This window comes from Haliotis rufescens, unplaced genomic scaffold (assembly GCF_023055435.1).
Source record: "Haliotis rufescens isolate VD_foot unplaced genomic scaffold, xgHalRufe1.0.p SCAF_20, whole genome shotgun sequence".
Lineage (NCBI taxonomy): Eukaryota > Metazoa > Mollusca > Gastropoda > Lepetellida > Haliotidae > Haliotis > Haliotis rufescens.
The window spans coordinates 6,989,917-7,016,517 of NW_025963891.1; the positions used below are offsets into that span (position 1 = coordinate 6,989,917).

General features: G+C 43.9%; 1 protein-coding gene across 2 annotated transcripts; it reads right to left on the reverse strand.

Moving 5' to 3' along the window:
* Nucleotides 1-918: 918 nt before the first annotated feature.
* LOC124150449 (deleted in malignant brain tumors 1 protein-like) lies at nucleotides 919-26,601 on the reverse strand. 2 transcript variants are annotated; one of them, XM_046522492.2, is made up of 16 exons: nucleotides 26,484-26,600; nucleotides 14,787-14,826; nucleotides 13,906-14,084; nucleotides 13,581-13,722; nucleotides 12,266-12,413; nucleotides 11,864-12,036; nucleotides 10,919-10,972; nucleotides 9,781-9,950; nucleotides 8,205-8,349; nucleotides 7,864-8,011; nucleotides 7,529-7,704; nucleotides 6,678-6,728; nucleotides 4,114-4,319; nucleotides 3,438-3,850; nucleotides 2,407-2,669; nucleotides 919-2,034 (listed from the first exon to the last, which is right to left on the reverse strand). In XM_046522492.2, exons 1-16 carry the CDS (start codon nucleotides 26,520-26,522, stop codon nucleotides 1,826-1,828), a joined length of 2,556 nt encoding a protein of 851 aa, XP_046378448.2. In that variant the 5' UTR covers nucleotides 26,523-26,600; the 3' UTR covers nucleotides 919-1,825. The 2 variants fall into 2 exon arrangements, with proteins under 2 accessions (XP_046378448.2, XP_046378449.2); XM_046522493.2 differs by lacking the exon at nucleotides 919-2,034 and adding an exon at nucleotides 2,191-2,305 and having other exon boundaries at nucleotides 2,349-2,669; nucleotides 26,484-26,601.

Consider the following 26,601-nt stretch of genomic DNA (forward strand, 5'->3'; position numbering starts at 1 on the left):
TAACACCACTTAACACCACCTACACCAAGTTACATAACACTACTTAACACCAGCTACACCAAGTTACATAACACTACTTAACACCATCTACAACCAGTTACATAACACCACTTAACACCAGCTACACCAAGTTACATAACACTACTTAACACCACCTTCACCCAGTTACATAACACCACTTAACACCAGCTACACCAAGTTACATAACACTACTTAACACCATCTACAACCAGTTACATAACACCACTTATCACCAGTTACACCAAGTTACATAACACTACTTAACACCACATTCACCCAGTTACATAACACCACTGAACATAAGCTAGACCAAGTTACATAACACTACTTAACACCATCTACAACCAGTTACATAACACCACTTAACACCATCTACACCAAGTTACAAAACACTACTTACCACCATCTACAACCAGTTACATAACACCACTTAACACCCCCTACACCAAGTTACATAACACTACTTAACACCACCTTCACCAACTTTCATAACACCACTTAACGCCATCTACACCAAGTTACAAAACACCACTTAACACCATGTACACCAAGTTACAAAACACCACTTAACACCAGCTACACCAAGTTACATAACACCACTTAACATCAGCTACACCAAGTGACATAACACTACTTAACACCATCTACAACCAGTTACATAATACTACTTAACACCATCTACACTAAGTTACATAACACCACTTAACACCAGCTACACCAAGTTACATAACAATACTAAACACATCTACACTCAGTTACATAACGCTACTTGGCAAGGCGTGGGTGAGGTCTGTCTACCTATATAGGTACAGTTGAGGCTGGTGGCAGTGCTAGAGTATATCTTCCTACATAAGAAGAGATGAAGTAATGACAGTACAAAAGTTCATAAGTCGTGAGGTATTTTATATGTTTATTCAAGCGTCAGCAAAACACATAATGTTATATATACCAAAACACCATCACACACTTTTGCCCCTTGTGAGGAACACGTTTCAATATTTTACACGTGCATAGGATTGCTTCTGACTTGATAAGCTGTATGCCATGTAAATTACTTGAAGGTAAGCATTTCGCCATGTAAATTACTTAAAGGTAAGCAGTGCGCCAGGTAAATGACGTTAAGGTTAGCAGTGCGCCAGGAAAATTACTTTAAGGTAAGCAGTGTGCCAGAGAATTAACTTCAAGGTAAGCAGTGCACAAGGTAAACACTACCTTAACATAAGCAGTGCGCCAGATAAACACTACCTTAAGATAAGCTGTATGCAAGGTTAATTACTTTAAGGTAAGTAGTGCGCCAGGTAAATTACGTTAGGGTAAGCAGTGCGCCAGGAAATTACTTTAAGATAAGCAGTGCGACAGATAAGCACTACCTTAAGATAAGCAGTATGCCAGGTAAATTACTTTAAGGTTATCAGTACGCAAGGTAAGGTACGTTAAGGTAAGCAGTGCGCCAGGTAAATTACTTTAAGGTAAGCAGTGCGCAAGGTTAGGTACGTTAAGGGTAGCAGTGCGCCAGATAAATTTCTTTAAGGTAAGCAGTGCACCAGGTAAATTACTTTAAGGTAAACAGTGTGCCAGGTAAACATTAATTTCAGGTATGCAGTGCGCCAGGTAATCACTACCCTAAGTTTAATCACTGAATCCCGGAGAACTATATATAGAGTCAACATCATACAAGAGCGTCTTTTTATGTCCTGATGAACATACCGAGATGCTCGGCTTTGTAAGTATATGTACAGCGAGATGCGATACACGTAGGTCGAGGTGAGGACAGACTATACCCAGATGTTTGTCGGTTTCCTCATCAATCCCTAACTTGAGGTGGGGGTGTCATTTGCATCATCGACACCATGTCATTGTGGTTGTCGTAGTCGTTGTATACTTGATTTGTGAACGACGTGACCTTCTTCTTCCGTGAAACCATAAACAGCGTGATTGCGATGACAACGACCGCAACAACGACACACGTGGCAATGATAGCTCCCACATGGATTGTGCTGGGAGGCTTGTGGACTGGAACACAAGAAATCATATATATGTTATATCAAAAATATGTCCTACCAGATTATTTGAAAATCCACGGCACAATAAAAGAAGTCAAGAATGTTTCCTGGGACAATTGACAGTTTTGCAGTTCTTCAACTACACATTCGCTGGAGGACAAGTTTCACATTCCTGTTATGTTTAAAAATATTGACAACCCAACAATGGAACTGGAACACATTTTGTAGGCCCATTTACTACGCCAGTATGTGTCGTTGGCGGCCGCCTACAGTACAGTGACCTGGTCAGTGTGTGTCGTTGGCGGCCGCCTACAGTACAGTGACCTGGTCAGTGTGTGTCGTTGGTAAGTATGACTTGCTGGTGACGACTGCCTATAGATACCTGGTTGAGCCTTGCTCTTCAATATCAGTGGCCCCTGCATGACGTCCACAAAATGAACTTTGTCGGCGCTGCGTCTCTGGCGGTCACTGCTGGAACATGCAGGACTACAGAGTTGGGACTTGTCCGTGACGTTGCACACCAGTAGGGCACACTTGATGAAGACCTCACCCTCCACCTGGAGGAACTGGAACGTCTTGAAGTGGAATCTAGCCGCAGTGGCGTTGGGAGAAGTCATCATCATCGTTGAACTGTCAATTGTGCATCTGGCGAACAGATCACAAAGCAGATGATTAGTATGTTACTAGAGATTATTGATTGTGTTATTAGTGATGATTGTGTTATTAGTGGTGATTGTATTATTGGTGATGGTTGTATTATTAGTGATGATTGTGTTACTAGTGATTATTGTGTTATTAGTGATGATTGTGTTATTAGTGGTGATTGTGTTACTAGTGGTGATTGTGTTATTGGTGAAGATTGTGTTATTAATGCTGTTGTATTATTAGTTTTGATTGTGTTATTAGTGATGATTGTGTTTTTAGTGATGATTGTGTTTCATTGATGATTGTGTTACTAGAGGTGATTGTGTTATTGGTGATGATTGTGTTATTAGTGATGGTTATGTTATTAGTGATGATTGTATTATTAGTGATGATTGTGTTATCAGTGATGATTGTTATTAGTGATGGTTGTATTATTAGTAATGATGGTGTTGACAGTGATAATTGCGTTACTAGTGATGATTGTGTTATTGGTGATGATTGTGTTATTAGTGATGATTGTGTTATGATGATGTTGTATTATTAGTGATGATTGTGTTATCAGTGATGATTGTTATTAGTGATGGTTGTATTATTAGTAATGATGGTGTTGACAGTGATAATTGCGTTACTAGTGATGATTGTGTTACTGGCGGTGAGTGTGTCGTGGCAGGTAGACGGCAGATATCTAGTGATGAAGGTGTGTGGCAGGTAGACAGAAGGTATCTAGCAATAAGTGTCTTGGTACAACTAGAGGCGAGGGGTACCTACCTTTTAGAAATGAGAGTGTATACTCCAGTATCTGTAGAGTTGCCTGGTGTTGCCTGACAGTCGTACAGCACGACCTTCAGATTCTTGTCCCGGGTCAGTATGCGGGCCTCCACGTACACCTCCTGTCCTAGCTCCACGTACATCGGGTAGTCATAGATCTGCCGGTTGAACGTCATGTCTTTGTAGAAGTTCAGCTGAGCAGTGAAGTTCCCGTAACCGCGGACAGTGGTGCTCTTCCGTGTCTTCAAGTAGCTGATCATGCGGGCGGTCAGACTCACCCGTTTGGCTAGCGAGCACGTGATGGGGATGACAACTGCGTTAAAGCCGCGTGAGATGGTGGAGTTGCCAGTGTCGGTGGAGGTGTTCGGGTGGGATACCAGTCTGTTGCGGTAGACGATGTATTCTTGGTTTTGCTGAGAGAAGAAACCCATCGATATGATTTTGCATCCGGGTCGAGTTAAACTTGACGTCAAATGACTATGGCAGAGTATGTAATAGTAACTCCTACATGTAACCTCCAGATGGAAAGTTTGGATCAAGAACCTATTTTCACGTTCATATTTTGTATATATCCGTTTACGTTGCGACGGGTGATTTTATAATTCGATACATAGTTTGTACGGGATTCGATTCATACGAATCAATCTTTTTGACTTTATCTACAGAACCAAATTACCAAGGACACCATCCCGCAGTCTGTGATGTCGGTGTTGAAGACGATGGTGTTGTTCTTTATGTTCCCAACACAGTTGTCAGTGGCGAGCGATAAGTATTCTGTTCCCTCCGCCAGTTGGGGATAGATGTCATCAATTTGGGAGAGACTGATTGTCACTGTCATTGTCAGCGAGTCACACGTGACAGTCACAGCCTCCACCATACTCTCTGCAGGTACCAGTAGAATCATAAGGGTAATGCATTTAGAGAGATCGTCATAATTTCTGCAGATACCAGCAGAAACATGAGGGTAATGCATTTAGAGAGATCGTCATAATTTCTGCAGATACCAGCAGAAACATGAGGGTAATGCATTTAGAGAGATCGTCATAATTTCTGCAGATACCAGCAGAAACATGAGGGTAATGCATTTAGAGAGATCGTCATAATTTCTGCAGATACCAGCAGAAACATGAGGGTAATGCATTTAGAGAGATCGTCATAATTTCTGCAGATACCAGCAGAAACATGAGGGTAATGCATTTAGAGAGATCGTCATAATTTCTGCAGATACCAGCAGAAACATGAGGGTAATGCATTTAGAGAGATCGTCATAATTTCTGCAGATACCAGCAGAAACATGAGGGTAATGCATTTAGAGAGATCGTCATAATTTCTGCAGATACCAGCCGAAACATGAGGGTAAAGCATTTAGAGATATCGTCATAATTTCTGCAGATACCAGCAGAAACATGAGGGTAATGCATTTAGAGAGATCGTCATAATTTCTGCTGATACCAGCAGAAACATGAGGGTAATGCATTTAGAGAGATCGTCATAATTTCTGCAGATACCAGCAGAATCATAAGGGTAATGCATTTAGAGAGATCGTCATAATGTCTGCAGATACCAGCAGAAACGTGAGGGTAATGCATTTAGAGAGATCGTCATAATTTCTGCAGATACCAGCAGAAACATGAGGGTAATGCATTTAGAGAGATCGTCATAATTTCTGCACATACCAGCAGAAACATGAGAGTAATGCATTTAGAGAGATCGTCATAATTTCTGCAGATACCAGCAGAAACATGAGGGTAAAGCATTTAGAGAGATCGTCATAATTTCTGCAGATACCAGCAGAAACATGAGGGTAATGCATTTAGAGAGATCGTCATAATTTCTGCTGATACCAGCAGAAACATGAGGGTAAAGCATTTAGAGAGATCGTCATAATTTCTGCAGATACCAGCAGAAACATGAGGGTAATGAATTTAGAGAGATCGTCATAATTTCTGCAGATACCAGCCGAAACATGAGGGTAAAGCATTTAGAGAGATCGTCATAATTTCTGCAGATACCAGCAGAAACATGAGGGTAATGCATTTAGAGAGATCGTCATAATTTCTGCAGATACCAGCAGAAACATGAGGGTAATGCATTTAGAGAGATCGTCATAATTTCTGCAGATACCAGCAGAAACATGAGGGTAATGCATTTAGAGAGATCGTCATAATTTCTGCTGATACCAGCAGAAACATGAGGGTAAAGCATTTAGAGAGATCGTCATAATTTCTGCAGATACCAGCAGAAACATGAGGGTAATGAATTTAGAGAGATCGTCATAATTTCTGCAGATACCAGCAGAAACATGAGGGTAATGCATTTAGAGAGATCGTCATAATTTCTGCAGATACCAGCAGAAACATGAGGGTAATGCATTTAGAGAGATCATCATAATTTCTGCAGATACCAGCAGAAACATGAGGGTAATGCATTTAGAGAGATCGTCATAATTTCTGCAGATACCAGCCGAAACATGAGGGTAAAGCATTTAGAGAGATCGTCATAATTTCTGCAGATACCAGCAGAATCATAAGGGTAATGCATTTAGAGAGATCGTCATAATTTCTGCAGATACCAGCAGAAACATGAGGGTAAAGCATTTAGAGAGATCGTCATAATTTCTGCAGATACCAGCAGAAACATGAGGGTAATGACTTTAGAAAGATCGTCATAATTTCTGCAGATACCAGCCGAAACATGAGGGTAAAGCATTTAGAGAGATCGTCATAATTTCTGCAGATACCAGCCGAAACATGAGGGTAAAGCATTTAGAGATATCGTCATAATTTCTGCAGATACCAGCAGAATCATAAGGGTAATGCATTTAGAGAGATCGTCATAATTTCTGCAGACACCAGCCGAAACATGAGGGTAGAGCACTTAGAGAGATCGTCATAATTTCTGCAGATACCAGCAGAATCATAAGGGTAAAGCATTTAGAGATATCGTCATAATTTCTGCAGATACCAGCAGAAACATGCGGGTAAAGCATTTAGAGAGATCGTCATAATTTCTGCAGACACCAGCAGAGACATGAGGGTAAAGCATTTAGAGAGATCGTCATAATTTATGAGATACCAGCAGATCATGAGGGTAATGTATTGAAGAGATCAATAAAAAATAATTTGCTGTTGGTCTCAAAAGAAAATATTTGGTTCCCCATTCCGGAGAAAGAAATGTATACATTGAAGCGCTGAAACTAATCTCAACCAAAACCTGTAATGATACAAGAGAGGTACTTACGTTGGATGAAGGTACTGTTGTCCATGGCAGACGGGGTTATGGGAGTTTTGCCTGTAAGAAAAGGAAACTTAAGGAACGAAGGATTTCAAGTTATAGCTGTACATTAGGGGCATTGGATTGTCATTCTAACCAGGAAAAGTATATTACGAGTTCATTTCACCCAGTTATGTAAATAGGCAAAGTCTTGTACTTGAACATGGATATCTCAGCTTATCGTACTTACAGCTGAATATTGTAATTGTTGTATTCGATGTTTTGATTCTCGTTAGCATCGACGAAGTGTTCATGTCAAGAGAGAAGACTATTTCCACTTCATAACAGGCTATAGTAACAGTGGTGCACGCACCGGAATAGATAATTCTATTACTCTCGTGGCGTCAGATAGTGATGCGATGTGGTGATGTGGTGAAATGGGGTTTAAAGACCATTCCCCTTACATAGCGACGTTGTGTGTGTGTGTGTGTGTGTGTGTGTGTGTGTGTGTGTGTGTGTGTGTGTGTGTGTACTACCTCCAACATATCTCACTCCTCCATGTTCCTTACTGATGCATCTACTTCTACGTATCTCACTTCTCCGTGTTCCTTACTGATGCATCTACTACTACGTATCTCACTTCTCCGTGTTCCTAACTGATGCATCTACTACTACGTATCTCACTCCTCCGTGTTCCTAACTGATGCATCTACTACTACGTATCTCACTCCTCATTGTTCCTTACTGATGCATCTGCTACTACGTATCTCACTCCCCCCATGTTCCTTACTGATGCATCTACTACTACGTATCTCACTCCTCCGTGTTCCTTACTGATGCATCTACTACCACGTATCTCACTCCTCCATGTTCCTTACTGATGCATCTGGCTGTTGCGTCCTCGAAGTGGTTGCAGTTGTGATCCTCAGAAGATGAACATTCGTGGAGATTATCTTCAACGCCGATACAACTCATCTCATCAAAGACTATGTTCCCGGATCCCGGACCAAACGCTCCTCCCGGCAAAGACGTTGCGTTCACGTTTTCTCCATCACTGTGGTAGAAAAGTCGTGAAATGTATGTACACAATTGAACCAAGATATCTTCACTTACAAAACTTCCACCAGTTATTTTTCAGTTATTATTCATATGATAACCCATTTAAATAATACCGTCTCGCACGCCTGGTTATATACTGTGCCAACTGACTCACACGTAGCCCAGCATCCGACACACGACCAAGGCCTCCATCCTGTCCCAGGAGTCGTCACAGATGGTACCCCACTCCCCCTGGCGGTAGATTTCAACACGTCCTTCGCTTACGTCTGTACCATTCCTTAGACGGACTCCATTCGACGACTCTGAAAGGTATACATTGAAGTACAAACGCATGTCCCCATTACTGGAAGGAACGGACACCAACCCTATCCCTTGAAGTGACCGATACTGTCAACTGCCGGAATCGTTCACCCCATGTTTGTCAACAACTTCCATTAATTGCAAAGTACGTTTCCCTAATTTATCGCATCCGTGGTATTCACAATATTGGCTCACCGTCCCATGAGGCTAAGAAGCCCTTCTTTCCGAGTGAAGCGTCCGAGGTGAAGGACAGCCATAGCTTCTTGGCGTACATCACCGGTGGCAGATGCTGGCCGCTAAACCGTCCTAGAAAAGCTCCCGTCGGACCGTCTTCCCGAACCTACACCAATCACACTTGCAGATGACTAAAGGAGAATTGCAAAGCTGTTGCATACGGTGAAAGATCCAGTGTGGTGTGTGAGTTTGCGTGCGTGCGTGCGTGCGTGCGTGTTTGCGTTTGTGCAGGCACGTGTGTGTGTTCATGTACCCCTCCCCATGTTTCAAAAAGGCATATGTACCATACCAAAAGAAATCCAACTCCCGCCCCATGATTCATGCTGGCGGATAAAAAGTAACTGCGCTTCATATAAAGTCCAATAAAAATATATTTTATATTCTGGAATTATTAAATGCATCTATTAATGCATATTCTTGAAGACATCTCCTCGACTTAAGGTCGTGTTTCACAATGTGTACGTGCATGGTCATGCACGGCGCACAGTTTTGACTTTTGCGTGTTTATTGGGAGTGCGATACTACCAGCACATGTGTTTATATTAATGTGAACAGCACACAGTGATTGGTTATGTATCAGGTGCTCATAAAACACTTTTGTTTAACCATAGAATGATAACGCTTACACAAGCGATACGCCCTATTTTGCTTCCACGTCACCGTCAGGCACGCCAAAATTGGTGTAGTCAATCAGAAAACAAGCCTGGAACAGTATACTGTTCACAGATAAGACCAGTTTTCATCTGGACAGCTCCGATAGTCGTGCTAGGGTGTAAACTCATTGGAGAACACAACCCCTCAATGTTAATGGCAATTTGAATGAGCACGCTACCGGGGCGACATCATGTTCTGCCCTGTGTGTATATGTGTCGCAGCAGGATAATGCCCGCCCACATGTTGCACGTGTTGAATTCTTTAGGCAGCATAACATTGCTGTACTACAACGGCTGGATATTTCTCCAGACCTCTCCCCTATGTCTGGGATGAGATGGACCAACGCCTACGACAGGACCAGAATTTGTCGGTAATGAATAGGTCAGTTGGGCGATTCTTTCATTGACATTTGGAACAACATCCACTAGCCTCTTTTCAATGATCTGGCGTCTTCAATGCGCCGCCGCTGCATAGCCTGTATCAAGGCAAATGCTTGTCACACCCGATAATGACATTGTCATTTGAGTTACACACCACTCTTTTGGGGCGTGTCGCTCAGTCTTCTGTTACCAGGTATGGGTTTTGTCTATGAATTTGTTATGGTAACCATTGATCAGATGAATGACCAAATATTTTGTTATTTTCAATTCATTACGATGTACACTACTATATATGAAGCACAGTTTCGTTTTCACGTTAATATATATGTGTGTGTGTGTGTGTGTGTGTGTGTGTGTGTGTGTGTGTGTGTGTGTGTGTGTGTGTGTGTGTGTGTGTGTGTGTGTGTGTGTGTGTGTGCGTGTGTGTGTGTGTGTGTGTGCGTGTGTGTAGTTCTAGTTTTCGTGTCAGCAGGTAGCAAATGAAATTAGCCATGATGTGTTACCTCAAGAAAATCAAATCCTTCTTGCAGGTCGAACATTGTGAACTGCAGCCGTATGATGGATGTGGACGCTGAAGGGCTGATGGCGTACTGGCACTGGGCGAAGTTGGGGTAGAGCGGAAACTGGGGCGAGGTCAGGGTGCCCGTGGTGTTGGTGAACCAGCCGCTGCAACCTGACCACAGATACAATACGACCCGTGAACATCCGGGGTAGAATAGGTCTTCAGCAAATCATTCTTGCCGTTAAATGCGACTATGCTTGTCGAAAGAGGCGACTAAAGGGATCGGGTGATCAGGGTGACTAGTTTGATGCAGGTCATCGATCCAAATTGCGTGGACCAATGCTCATGATGTCAATCACTGGATTGTCTGGTCCAGACTTGATCATTTTCAGACCGCCGTCATATAGCTGGAATATTGCCGAGTACGGCGTTGAACAATCAATCAAACAAACAGATAAGATACAACCATCTACAAGCTAGATGCTTGACGGTTTGTCATGGACAATATACACCACTCCACGAGCTAGGTAGTTGACGGTTTGTCATGGACAATATACATCACTCCACGAGCTAGGTAGTTGACGGTTTGTCATGGACAATATACACCACTCCACGAGCTAGGTAGTTGACGGTTTGTCATGGACAATATACATCACTCCACGAGCTAGGTAGTTGACGGTTTGTCATGGACAATATACATCACTCCACGAGCTAGGTAGTTGATGGTTTGTCATGGACAATATACATCACTCCACGAGCTAGGTAGTTGATGGTTTGTCATGGACAATATACATCACTCAATGAGCTAGGTAGTTGACGGTTTGTCATGGACAATATACATCACTCCACGAGCTAGGTAGTTGACGGTTTGTCATGGACAATATACATCACTCAACGAGCTAGGTAGTTGACGGTTTGTCATGGACAATATACATCACTCCACGAGCTAGGTAGTTGACGGTTTGTCATGGACAATATACACCACTCCACGAGCTAGGTAGTTGACGGTTTGTCATGGACAATATACATCACTCCACGAGCTAGATAATTGTGGGTTGTCATGGACAATATACATCACTCCACGAGCTAGGTACTTGACAATTGAAAGACAATTAGATCTACTTTGTAAACTGGCTTACCTTTAGGGAAACTCGTTCTTTTTTCGACGAGCCGTCTTATAGTTCTCAGAGCACCTGCAATACATAGAAAGTGAGGATGACAGTGGGACTGCCAGTTAAGATGAATGGTTAACGCCTTGGGGATATGGCTGCCTGTGTTTGCGGGGACACCTGTACACCTGGCTACAGGTGTGATATAGCTACAGTGTAATAGCTCACCCGAACAACTGGCTACAGGTGTGATACAGCTACAGTGTAATATCTCACCTGTACACCTGGCTACAGGTGTGATATAGCTACAGCGAATAGCTCACCTGAACAACTGGCTACAGGTGTGATACAGCTACAGTGTAATAGCTCACCTGAACAACTGGCTACAGGTGTGTTGTAATAACCATGGCCGGTGTAACAGCTCACCTGTACACCTGGCTACAGGTGTGATATAGCTACAGTGTAATAGCTCACCTGAAAATCTGGCTACAGGTGTGTTGTTATAACCATGGACGGTGTAATAGCTCATCTGTACACTTGACTACTGGTGTGATATAGCTACAGTGTAATAGCTCACCTGTATATACCTGGCTACGGGTGTGATATAGCTACAGTGTAATAGCTCACCCGAACAACTGGCTACAGGTGTGTTGTAATAACCATGGACGGTGTAATAGCTCATCTGTACACTTGGCTACGGGTGTGATATAGCTACAGTGTAATAGCTCACCTGTATACCTGGCTACGCGTGTGATATGGCTACAGTGTAATAGCTCACCTGTATACCTGGCTACGGGTGTGATATAGCTACAGTGTAATAGCTCACCTGAACAACTGGCTACAGGTGTGTTGTTATACCCATAACCGGTATAATAGCTCACCTGAACAACTGGCTACAGGTGTGATATAGCTACAGTGGAATAGTTCATCTGAACAACTGGCTACAGGTGTGATATAGCTAGTGTAAAAGCTCACCTGTACATCTGGCTCCCGAGTCCTCCCCGTGATTACAGTTGTGTTGCCCCCAGCTCTCAGTGCGACATTGTGCTAAAGACGTCATGTTTGTGTAACATTGTGTATTGTCCAACCAAATAGGGTCAGCTCCGCGTCCAAAATGTGCCTGTGTAAACTTCAGCGCCTCGGGATCCCTATAATGTGAATGACGTAAAAGAGTGCGCTTGTCTAGCCATTGGATCGGTGGACAATCAAATTTAATTTCTTATCAATCTTGCTCAAGAAATGTTTCTGTTACCCTCAAACTAGACCTCAGTATAGGGCATATAAGGACATTCCCCGAACACTGCTATTGCCTGGATATATTTGCAAGTACTTAGACCCAGGTGCACCAGGTGCAAAAAAAAGGAACTCAGCACTCACTTGAATCCCATCATCGCGCAAACGACGTACGCTTCAGCGGGGTCCCAGGAGTCGTCACAGATGGTGCCCCACCTCCCGGCGTGGTAAAACTCAACACGCCCCTCCAGACCCCCTGTGCCGTTCACAAGCCTCACGCCTTCCGACACCACTGCAACAGTCATGCACTGCATGATCACTTTCACCCAACACTCACCAACATGCAAAGACACCCAACCAACATAATGCAAAGACACCTCACTCACCAACATAATGCATAGACACCTCACCAGCATAATGCATGGACACCTCACTCAGCAACATAATGCATAGACACTTCACTCAGAACATAATGGATAGACATCTCACTCTCCAACATAATGTATGGACACCTCACTCACCAACATAATGCATAGACACCTCACCAGCAAAATGCATGGACACCTCACTCACCAACATAATGCATAGACACCTCACCAGCATAATGCATGGACACCTCACTCAGCAACATAATGCATAGACACTTCACTCAGAACATAATGGATAGACATCTCACTCTCCAACATAATGTATGGACACCTCCCTCACCAACATAGGGAATAGACACCTTACTCACTAACATAATGCATGGACATTTCACACGCCAGCATGATGCATAGACACCTCACTCACCACCATAATGTATGGACATCTCACTCACCAACAGATTGCATTAACAACCTTACTCACCCACATAGTGCATGGACACCCAACCAACACAATGCATAGACACCTTACTCACCAACATAATGCAAAGACATCTCACTCACTGACATAATCCATAGACACCTCACTCACTGACATAATGCATAGACACCTCAGTCGCCAACATAATGCATGGACATTTCACTCACAACATAATGCATAGACACCTCACTCACCAACATAATGCATAGACGCCTCACCAACATAATGCATGGACTCCTCACTCGCCAACATAATGCATGGACTACTCACCAACATAATGCATAGACACCTCACTCACAACATAATGCATAGATATCTCACTTGCCAACTTAATACATAGACATCTCTCACCAACATAAAGGAAAGATTTCTAACTCGCCAACATAAGGCATAGAAATTTCACTCGCCAACATAATGTATAGACACCTCACTCGCAAACACCCCTCTCGCCAACATAAGGCATAGATATCTCACTCGCCAACATAAGGCATAGATATTTCACTCGCCAACAAAGCATAGACACCTCACTAACCAACATACTGGATAGACACCTCTTTCACCAGTATAATGCATGGACAAATGATTGCAAACTCGAGATAAATGTTACGCTTACCGCTCCAGGAGAATCGAAAACCTTTCTTGGCATTGCTGAAGTCGCTCGTGAACCTCAGCCAGAATGCCTTGCCGTAGAGGATGGGCATGACTGAGCCGGTGAAGTGCCCGACGTACCTGCCGTGTCTTCCCCCCTCACGAACCTGCCCACAAACAACGCAACTATAACATACTGGCATGATACACGAGCGAGACAGATGAATTTGTCATGTTACTAAGAGGAAGGCTCCATTGATAAACCGCCTCATTGATGATTCAAGCTCTCTGAGATTGTAGCAAATACGTGTTTACTAGGCTGAGGTGCTGCCTGGTGTTAGCCGCCTTACCTCCAAGAGGTCGTACCCTCCCTCGAGGACAAACGTCTCCGGTACCACCTTGATGATGGAAGCGGCGCTTAGCCGAGGTTGGATAAAGTACTGACAGTCGCTGAAGTCATCGTAGAAGTCGGGGAAGTTGGCAGACTCCAAGGACCCCGTGGTTTCGTTATACATCTGCCTGCACGGCCCTATGGGACAAACACACCATTGATGTGAACCCAGCATACTGACGACATGAACACAACCTGCTCCCGTGCGTATAGGACTAAATAGATGCAGGGAATAGACGTGTAGATCAAAAGTGATGGTGACATCAAAGGATACGTCAATGAAGCAGGTCAATGCTCATGAGAGAACCGCATCTTGGACACAGGAAACTGTGCAACCAATGTTCCCTGAATATGAACAGAAACATCTATGGCTATGACGTCATTCCTATGTCTTTGAAGTCCTTGTTCCTTACGCTCCATGAACTGGTAGCAAGAGAGAGATAAATAGCTTATGGATTCTTTTGGATAATTCTAATAGGTAATTATAAGTGCTTTAAATCAGTTTCCTCGTTTTCAGTTTTCGCCATTTTGTTGTCAGTGTCCTCCAATGGACATATTGGGGTCAGCTGCCTTAAGAGGGCTACAGTAGGTCGTCCTCCCTTACAGTAGGTCAGCCTCCCTTAGAGTAGGGCAGCCTCCCTTAGAGTAGGGCATCCCCCCTTACAGTAGGTCAGCCTCCCTTAGAGTAGGGCAGCCTCCCTTACAGTAGGTCAGCCTCCCTTAGAGTAGGACATCCCCCCTTACAGTAGGTCAGCCTCCCTTAGAGTAGGGCAGCCTCCCTTACAGTAGGTCAGCCTCCCTTAGAGTAGGGCATCCCCCCTGCTCCACTCCAACACTCACCTCCACCAGCGTGGGCCGTTGCCAGGAGATACAGCGATACCTGCAACACATCAAAGAACTCTGTAGTTGTTGCTTCGTCTGGTCACTCTAAGGTTGGAGCATGCTTGTCGTAAGAGGCAAGTAACGTGATTGGGTGTTCAGGCTCGCTGATTCGGTTAATGTCACCGCATCCAAATTGTGTAGATAGATACTCATGATGTCAATCACTGTATTGTCTGGACTCGATTATTTACAGACCGCCTTCATATAGCCTGATGTTGCTGAGTGCGGCGTTAAACAACAAACAAACAAATCTAAGGTTGGAGATAAAATTTGCCAAGTAGTGTATTCTGATGATACCGTTGGTTGATTGGTTTGTTGTTTGGTCTGTAAATGATCGAGTCTGGACCAGACAATACAGTGATTAATAAAATTGGGATCGATGGCATGCATCAACCAAGTCAGCGAGCCTGACCACCCGATCCCGTTAGTCGCCTTTTACGGCAAGCATAGTCGCATTTTACGGCAAGCATGGGTTGCTGAAATTCTATTCTATCCCGGATCTTCACGGGTCTCTGATGATACCGACTAGCTGACAACTAGCTGTTGTATTTAGTGACACATTCATTTCCAAATGAGTGTGCCACAGATTGTTGGGTATGAAGATTTGTATGTAACAATGTTTTAAGCATTTTGTCGATTTATCGACAAGCCAACAGTTTAACTATTGGTGCTTTATTTACTTCACGGTCGTTGGAATCAGTGTATAAGTGCTATGACATATTTTCCACTACCATTGTGTGAGAACACCGCGGGGACTGTGCCACAACAACACAGCAGGGACCTCATCACCACAACCCACCAGGACCTCATAACAACCCACCAGGACCTCATCACCACAACACAGCAGGGACCTCATCACCACAACATAGCAGGGACCTCATCACCACAACACAGCAGGGACCTCATCACCACAACATAGCAGGGACCTCATCACCACGACACAGCAGGGACCTCATCACCACAACACACCAGGACCTCATCACCACAACACAGCAGTGACCTCATCACCACAACATAGCAGGGACCTCATCATCACAACACAGCAGGGACCTCATCACCACAACACACCAAGATCTCATCACCACAACACAGCAGTGACCTCATCACCACAACATAGCAGGGACCTCATCATCACAACACAGCAGGGACCTCATCACCACAACACACCAGGATCTCATCACCACAACACAGCAGTGACCTCATCACCACAACACACGAGGACCTCATCACCACACACCAGGACCTCATCACCACAACACAGCAGGGACCTCATAACAACACAGCAGGGACCTCATCACCACACACCAGGACCTCATCACCACAACACAGCAGTGACCTCATAACAACACAGCAGGGACCTCATCACCACACACCAGGACCTCATCACCACAACACAGCAGGGACCTCATAACAACACAGCAGGGACCTCATCACCACACACCAGGACCTCATCACCACAACACAGCAGTGACCTCATCACCACAACACACGAGGACCTCATCACCACACACCAGGATCTCATCACCACAACACAGCAGGACCTCATCATCACAACACAGCAGGACCTCATCATCACAACACAGCAGTGACCTCATCACCACAACACAGCAGGGACCTCATCACCACACACCAGGACCTCATCACCACAACACAGCAGTGACCTCATCACCACAACACACGAGGACCTCATCACCACAACACAGCAGGACCTCATCATCACAACACACCAGGACCTCATCATCACAACACAGCAGGATCTCATCACCACAACACAGCAGGACCTCATCATCACAACACAGCAGGACCTCATCACCACAACACAGCAGGGACCTCATCACCACACACCAGGACCTCATCACCACAACACAGCAGTGACCTCATCACCACAACACACGAGGACCTCATCACCACAACACAGCAGGACCTCATCACCACAACACAGCAGGACCTCATCATCACAACACAGCAGGACCTCATCACCACAACACAGCAGGATCTCATCACCACAACACAGCAGGACCTCATCACCACAACACAGCAGGACCTCATCACCACAACACAGCAGTGACCTCATCACCACAACACACGAGGACCTCATCACCACAACACAGCAGGGACCTCATCATCACAACACACCAGGACCTCATCACCACAACACACCAGGACCTCATCACCACAACACAGCAGGACCTCATCACCACAACACAGCAGGACCTCATCACCACAACACACCAGGACCTCATCACCACAACACACCAGGACCTCATCACCACAACACAGCAGGACCTCATCACCACAACACACCAGGACCTCATCACCACAACACAGCAGTGACCTCATCACAACACAGCAGGACCTCATCACCACAACACAACAGGAACATTCGCAGTTACAGAACCTACTCACACAATAATGTTACGTCACAAAAGGTTTATAAACCCGAAACCCATTCAACAAAGATGTTAACACAGTCCTTTGAATCAAAGACGCTCGGTGAAGACTGACAATTAGGATTATTGCTTATTGTGCGAACGCGTATAAATATCATAGTATTCAGTACATTTATCCAAATATAGGTGATTAGTGCCACCGAACACAAAAATTTCATTTGTCTACAATTAAACGACTGATTAATCATCTTATTTTAATGAAACGCTGATTTTATAGAAAGGATATCACTCTTTTTCATATTAACATATATTGAATACATTTAATTTATTCTATCTAAATACTTGCCATTTTGCACATTTTGTTACATTTAGTGGTCTTCAACCATGATACCCATACATTGTCAAGATTTCCCTTTTGGCTGAAGTTAACTTATATTGTTATGCCTCAACTCTCATGGAGGGAGGACTAAGCTTTACGGCTTACTTCCCATCACCTCGTTACAACTTCATCATCTTATGTCGTCCACACCTGCCTCCTGTCTCGACCAGCAGCCCGGAGGCTGGACATCTAATTACAAATTCCCGGATACAAAATCAAAGACTTAATGTCGGAAAATCAAAGAATTCACCTGCTTCAACAATGGGCAAACGTACATGTGAGTTGGTTTCTTTACTACATGTGAGAAAGGTACACCGCGGGTATCGAATCTGTATAGCGATAGCCCAACCTGACCACATCTGACTACAACGTTTACATCGTGCACTTGGTATATCAACGTCTCCGTGGCTCAATCGGTTGTCCGATCTGTTCTTGTTCCTCTTGCCGCACTCAGCAATATTCAAGCTTTTTGACGGCGGTCTGTAAATAATCGAGTCTGGACCAGACAATCCAGTGATTGACATCTTGAGCATCGCTCCACACAATTGGGATACGATGACATGCATCAACCATGTCAGCGAGCCTGACCACCCGATCCCGTTAGTGTCCTCCTACGACAAGCATGGGTTGCTGAAGGCTCAATCAGTAGAGAGGTTTACATATTCGTTCCTGGGCCCAATTGCACAAAGCGCTCTTAGCGCTAAGATGATCGGAACTCCCATACTTTAGCATAGGCTTACGATAATCTTAGCGCTAAGATGGTTTTGTCCAAGTGGGCCCAGGCTTCATGCAGGTTACGGGTTCTGTCCCCGGGTCTGTCAGTAGTGGCTTGGCTGCAAAGGTTCCCATGTCACGTTCGGTCACCCGACGGTCTGTCACTCCAATATGTGCAGACACGCCCCGTGGCACAATATCAGTAGCTCCACCTCTTAGTGGCGTATCGGGAGTTATAGTACAGGTAACTTCCAAGGAAAAACAGCGCAACCATGCTACAACGTGAAGCACCATGACAGCATGCCACACATTGGTTACCTCTTATTTTGCCTATAGCCAATTCTGTCCACAGACGATAATACAGACAATAAGTGTTATGAGGGGATTACTTCCACAGGACGGAATGCTCACTGAATACCCGACTTCCCTTTCCCATCAGAGACCAACCTCATGAAAATCAGATCTACTACTAAACAAAGATCTGAGGACATCCTATTGCAGGTCATGTCAGAGCGACCTTTCATCTGAAAATCAGAGCATCGCTTATCAGATCATGAACGTGACAGTTGGAATGTGATTTTTGATCGTGCAACCTCGAAAAAAACACACAAGGTATTCCGAACGACAGTTATGGGTTTTATGTCTGTTTTCATACAATCAAGGCCATCTATTAGCCATTCCAGAATGTTTTTTTGTTCATTTTTTAATTCTTTAATTGAGTATATGTCAAAATGTTTCGAAGCGTAGTCGCCAGTTTGAAACTCGTGCCGTAAAGCTCGATTAAGCTGAATTCCGATTGGCTATTGTCGACTTCTTGTTAGTCATTCCATTGGTCGGTCAAAGTTCGCGAAAGGTCGGTCTGACCTGACCCGTAATGGGATGTCCTCAGACCTTTTTTTTATTTGTAGCAGGAACTAAGATCTGATTTTAATGAGATTGATCAGAGACCCAGCGGCCACGACAATGTTGAATGAATGTTGAATCAACGCCGAGCTTCAACATTGAAATAAGAGTGATTATGGGTTGGATCTGAAAGTTGTCATGATGTTGAAATGTCGCCATTGAATCAACATCAGTTATCAATGATAAATTATGGGTATTGGTTGAAATGGTTCAAACGGACCCCAAAACTCTACTCAGTCTAAGTTGCATCTTTTTAGATTCCAGAGGGGGCTGACTGAGGTCACCGGTTCATCTCGTGCCGGGGACATGCCAATTTCTCCACACTGGACCCCCATCCCATACATGGTTTAAGTATTGGAGAAAACACGCTCACGAGGTTTTGGTAGACAGAGCATGCCCTGGGGAGAGGGAAAAACCAAGGGGCGAAGCCCCCGCGGTTTTTTTCCGACCCCCTAGGGCGTGCTCTGTCTACCAAAACCGAGGGAAAGTGTTTTTCCATGTTTATAAACCGAAAAAAGAAACTTAAAACAACATTTATCAACATTTTTATGTTTCGAACATACTTTCCATGAACCTTAGGAAACGCGCGTAAAATATTTGTTGCTGGCGTACGGATCTTGAAAAGGACATTCTAAAAACCAGTGAGCTTTATCAACACCTCTGTAGCCTCGTGGTACTCTCACTGGGCTACAGATATGAAGGTTGCGAGTTCGATCCTCAGGAATATAAAGAAAACATTTGTCAAGTTGATTTTACATTTCATTACATGTTACAATTTGAACGGAAGTTATATTAATAAAATACCCACGACATTATATAATATCCCTGGGACATTACAACGTCCCTGTTAAGGAGATTTAACCCGACTGGAAAGTAAAACCTCACAATAGGTCTAAATGACTATAGAAAGAAATCTCTTACTTAATAGCGATCCCAATGAATAGGTTTATAATTAGGGTGAAATGCTGCATTTTGAGTGTCCGGTGTCACTATTGGTCTGTCAGATACCCGCAGGGTATTCTACATCCACTACGCGGAGTTGCCGGCCCTTAGATGTTTTAATTTTCGCGAAATCGTGAGATCCCAGACAAAACACACCCAAAAAAACCCGACAAAGTTGTACCCCAGGTACTTGATTCGGGTGGAAGGAGGTGACAGTTACCCCGGGCACTTGAGTCGGGTGGAGGGAGGTGACAATTAGTTGCTGATACACTGATAACTCTACGACTATTGTATGTGCTAGTTCCCAGTGAATGTGGTCCTCTGACGTGTATGAACGAAGCAGTGTGACGAGGAAGTGACAAGGGTCAGGTCGCTGAGGTCTTTGCTCTGCGCGTATTTCTCATCATTCGAGCGAGTGAATGGGTTTGGCTTTCTTCCGTTTTCTACACTATGCTGATTATACCACGGCGTGTCAGCTTAAAGGTAGTTTTCGAAAACTCAATATTAGCGCTGCTTAATCGTCCAACGATGCTTTATCGTCCTTTTTGTAGGCATCATTGTTAATTTTTCTTCACAGACGCCAGAAAGTTATAAGACTGGTGTCGTGTGCAGAAAGGCAAATCCATTGTGACGTATTTAGGTCACATATTGTTTTACGTCCTCCAGCCTTTTGGTATCGTTCGAGGGCTTCCTTTACTGTAGGTGGTTACGCAGGCTGTAGACGTTTATCATATGACCACCGAATCTGACAGTTTTGACAGAACGTTTAGAGACCAGAAGATATTACTGTAAATCTTAAAATTAATGCGAGAGTGAAATTAATGCAAAAAGTGCTTGTTTCTGGTAAATTTTACTTCATTTAAGAAATAAACGACTAGTCACTGCAGGTAGAATAAACACACATTCGCCATATGAGATAATGACACACTCATCATGTGAGGTAATAGCACACTTGCCATGTGAGATAATGGCACACACTCGCCATGTGAGATAATGACACACACTCGCTATGTGAGATAATAGCATATATTTGCCATGTGAGATATTAGCACACGCTCGCTATGTTAGATAATGTCACACTCATAATGTGTGAAAATGGCACACTCATCATGTGATATAATGACGCACACTCATCATGTGAGATAATTGCACGCTCGCCAAGTGAGATATTGGCACACACTCGCCAAGTGAGATAATGGCACACTCGCCATGTGAGAAAATGGCACACTCATTATGTGAGATGATGGCACATACTCGCCATGTGAGATAATGGCACACTCGCCATGTGAGATAATGGCACACTCATCATGTGAGATGATGGCACACACTCGCCATGGGAGATAATGGCACATATTCGCCATGTGAGATAATGTCACACACTCGCCATGTGAGATGATGGCACATACTCGCCATTTGAGATAATGTCACAGACTCGCCATGTGAGATAATGGCACACACTCGCCATTTGAGATAATGACACACTCGCCATGTGGGATAATGGCACATATTCGCCATGTGAGATAATGTCACACACTCGCCATATGAGATAATGGCACATAGTCATCATTGAGATAATTGCACACACTCCCCATGTGAGATAGTTGCACATACTCGCTATGTGAGATAATGGCACATTCTCGCCATGTGAGATAATGGCACACACTCGCCATGTGAGATATTAGCACACGCTCGCCATGTTAGACAATGTCACACTCATAATGTGTGATAATGGCACACTCACCATGTGATTTAATGGCACACACTCATCATGTGAGATAATTGCACACTCGCCATGAGAGATAATGGCACGCTCTCCAAGTGAGATATTGGCACACTCGCCATGTGAGAGAATGGCACACTCATCATGTGAGATAATGGCACACACTCGCCATGTGAGATAATGGCACACACTCGCCATGTGAGATAATAATACACACTCCCCATGTGCGATAGTGGCACATAATCACTATGTGAGATAATGGCACATACTCGCCATGTGAGATAATGGCACACACTCGCCATGTGAGATATTAGCACACGTTCGTCATGTTAGATAATGTCACACTCGCAATGTGTGATAATAACACACTCACCATGTAATATAATGGCACAAACCCATCATGTGAGATAATTGCACACTCGCCATGAGAGATAATGGCACGCGCGCTATGTGAGATAATGGCACACTCGCCATGTGAGAAAATGTCATTCTCATCATGTGGGATAATGGCACATACTCACCATGTGAGATAATGGCACACTCGCCATGTGAGAAAATGACACACTCATCATGTGAGATAATGGCACACACTCGCCATATGAGATAATGACACACACTCGCCATATGAGATAATGGCACATAGTCATCATTGAGATAATTACACACACTTATCATGTGAGATAATGGCACACACTCCCCATGTGAGATAATGGCACATACTCGCCATGTGAGATGATGGCACATACTCGCCATGTGAGATAATGGCACATACTCGCCATGTGAGATGGTGGCACATACTCGTCATGTGAGATAATGGCACACACTCGCCATTTAAGATAATGGCACATAGTCATCATTGAGATAATTACACACACTTATCATGTGAGATAATGGCACACACTCCCCATGTGAGATAATGGCACACACTCCCCATGTGAGATGACGGCACATACTCGCCATGTGAGATAATGGCACATACTCGCCATGTGAGATGGTGGCACATACTCGTCATGTGAGATAATGGCACACACTCGCCATTTAAGATAATGGTACATAGTCATCATTGAGATAATAGCACACACTCGCCATGTGAGATAATGACACACATTCGCCATGTGAGATAATGGCACACTCATCATTTGATTCATTTAAAGCTTCAACACATGCGTCATTCGGGGGCGGCTCCTGTGTTAACCTGACGACCACATAGGAGGCCCAACACATTCTCCAGTTTAGGTCACTCTAGAGTGACTTGAACCCTCCCCCTAAGCTCAGAGCACTCCACCATCGGCCCAAATGATTCCCATGGCTCAAATCTCCCTTACTATTTCAAATGTTTATGTTTGATTGTATGTTCTGGTACGTTCTGGTATGTTTATGTATAGATTTATTGCAGGCGTATGTGGTTGGTGACGTGGGGTGTGCGTGCTGCTTGAATGACACATGTCAATACTCTGTTGATGCTTCTACTTTGCATACATTTCACCCAGAGATATCGATAAAGGCCCCAGCTCGCAGACAACAGTTCTAAGTGTTTACGGTTTCGCCGTTATTTTGCATTTGGAAAACTGAGGCTGGATATTCTCGAAAATTGACGTTTAATATACAGAAACGCAAAAGAAACGTCACCCCAAGTAACATTGCATGAAAAGTTGTCATTTAAATATCTGGGTAATTTTTGTCAAAGTTTCTAAAATTTAACATTACCTTGTCCGGATAAATGACATTTGATGATATAAAAAAAAGCAGATGACAATAAAACCGATCGCCCAAATGCATCACGGCAACGGCCATGGTAACCCGATGTACGTGAGTTCCGTGCAAATTGAAATGCACATGCGTTCCCCCATTTCTTGCCCTATAAAAATCCACCCAGATCGGATAACATTCATTTGTTATTGAATTGCTACCACATGCCAAGATTGACAAGAAATCAGCGACACCAAGCCCTTGGACGATTGCAAGCTGGACAAACCGCCCGGCAAGTAGCCATTGCATTTCAAGTCCACGTAAGGACCATATACAGGCTCCAGCAACGGTACCAGACCACCAACACTACAGATGACTGACCACGTAGTGGAAGACCAAGGGTCACCACCGGACGTCAGGATCGTCAGATTGTGCGACAGCATCTTCAAGATTGCTTTGTTACTGCTGCGGAAACTGCTCGACAGACCATTGGGACACACCAGCGACACATTAGTGCGGACACCGTGCGTCGACGATTGACGAGCAGACACCTCCACTGTCACAGACCACACCGAGGACCCATTCTGACACCACGTCTTCAGTGGACAACACAGCACCAGTATTGGTGCCACCAGCAGTGGAGAAGAGTCCCCTTCTCAGACGAGAGCCGTTACTGTATCTCAACAGCAGACGCCGTGGGGAACGTTATTCGGATGCTTGTGCTGTTGAGAGAGACTCGTGGGGTGGTCCGAGCATCATGGTGTGGGGTGGAATTGATCTTGCACAGAGGGTCGGCCCTGTGGTCCTCCAGAACATCGATCCAGGGAGAGGCAATGGTGTCACAGCAGCTAGGTACATGGATCAAGTCACACGCCAAGACCACACGCCATACCTCATTTGGCACGTCGCTGCAACCACGAGTTTCAGCATTATAACGTCCGTGCCCACACTGCGAGAGCAACAAGAGACTTCCTCCAGCAGAATGGCATCAGAACCACGCGGTGGCCTGCCCTCAGTCCCGATTTAAAACCCATTGAGCACCTGTTGGACGAGATTCAAAGACGGCTGAATGACGTCCGACCAAGGCCGACAACTTCAGCTGAACTACGTCAGGTGTTCCTCTGAGTGTGGGCTCAAGTGCCTAAGGCCTTCATCAACCGCCTCATCCATTCCATGTATCGACGTTGCACGGCAGTCATCAATGCACATGGCTGACACACGAGATACTGACTTGTGATGCCTTTTTCTCAGAGACTTGTTTTGTGTTTCACTTTAAGAACATTTGATACTTTAATGTCATCCTTGATGATCAGTTTTGCCAAGTTTCATCTTTTTATATGTCTCAAAGTATGTTTACAGTGTTTGGACAAATAAGGTTTCTCATATATGTATCCATGGTGACGTTTCTTTTGCGGTTCAGTATATTTTTAAAACAATGGTTGTTTACGAGATGAGTATTTATAGATAACATCTGGCATTACATATCATATGTAATGTCTAGTTTTTCATTGTTATGAATATTTTATATTTACCATGCCCCACATTCCAGAAAGTGGGAGCTAATGTGGTTTACATAATATTTTATTCAGGTAACAATAATTGAAATTAGTTACCTGAAAAGACACCTAAATATTTGTATATCCCTTTTAAATAATATGTGTTTCGATACACCAAAATGTTCAAGAAACAAAAAATGATGTTTGCCATTATCCTTGCCTTCAAACCAGACGCGAATTCTTGTTACACCGTCCATGTAGCCGTTGTGTAATGTAAAATACATGAATACAAGTTGATGTGTACAGTACTGTTTGGAATTGAATACGTGAATGAAATAATGAAATATATATATGTGGAACACAACGTTTCGGAGTATATGTTCACTCCTTCATCGGGTGAAGAATGCCATGAGGCAGAGAGCAAATGTATGTACATGTAAGGACAACAAAATTAATAAGATAACAAAAGGTGGAAAATAACTAAGGGTAAAAACTAACAAGGGAAGCCAACAGATGATTGGCACTGATAGGTGATTAGCAATAGACAATGAAAGCCGACACTTTACAGTAATTAGCGCTGATAGTATGAAAGCAAGTACTTATCAAAGGTAAGTGATAGGCAATGGACCCTGGGCAAACGGGAGGCCGGGGGTAATTAGCATGTATATATAAATATAAAATGGAATGGAAGTGACTTTTAATCACACTGTTTGAGTGATTAGACACATTTTAGAGTAAATCATCCTTCAAGAATTGTAACAGGCGATCGATGTAAATTTGTAAATTTAAAAGCAATAGAGTAGAATACTACACCGGAATCACTGCCCCGGGTTACCAAAGGAAGGGCCGAGTCAGCAGCATGTTTTAAAGGGAGGGGTCCAAAATATCAGACCCCTCTCTCAGATACTACATTTGGTTTTCAAAAGGGGTGTGTGTGGTCGTTGGGGGCGATATTCACGAGCAAGAGAGGTCGTTTGTCTTTAGTGCGTCAGGTAACAAACTCTTACTTTTTTATGCAAGTTGCTAATTCTTATGCAAATTATATGTGTGGCGGGTGTTACCGGTAGGGCAGAACATGTTTTCGCGAATACCTGGTTTTTATCAGTGATTTTCAATGACCCATTTATATATTTATCACCGCTATGTTGCTTTGTTTTGCCAAATGAAATCTGTTTCAGCTGATAGTCGAGTCTGGTTAATCTATGGCGTTGAAGTTTTATATTTAGACAATACACTACCGGGAGTAGAATGTTGTCGGAGGAAAGCGCTACCTTGTGGGGCGGATACCCCTGGAAGGATTGCGAAGGAGAGATATAACGATAGACAATAACATAACATCCCTCCTAGTTTATGTCCGCACAATGAAAGACAAATTGTAATGTTGGAAATATAAGTTATACATGCAGGAAAACATATACTCACGAGACTGCACAGGAGCATGGCTGTCTGACACAGAGACATGCGCAGTGTTTATGGGAGATGCGATTGTGACCCTTGACCCCACAAGCTCCAAGATGCGTCATAAAATAGCAGCCGTCAA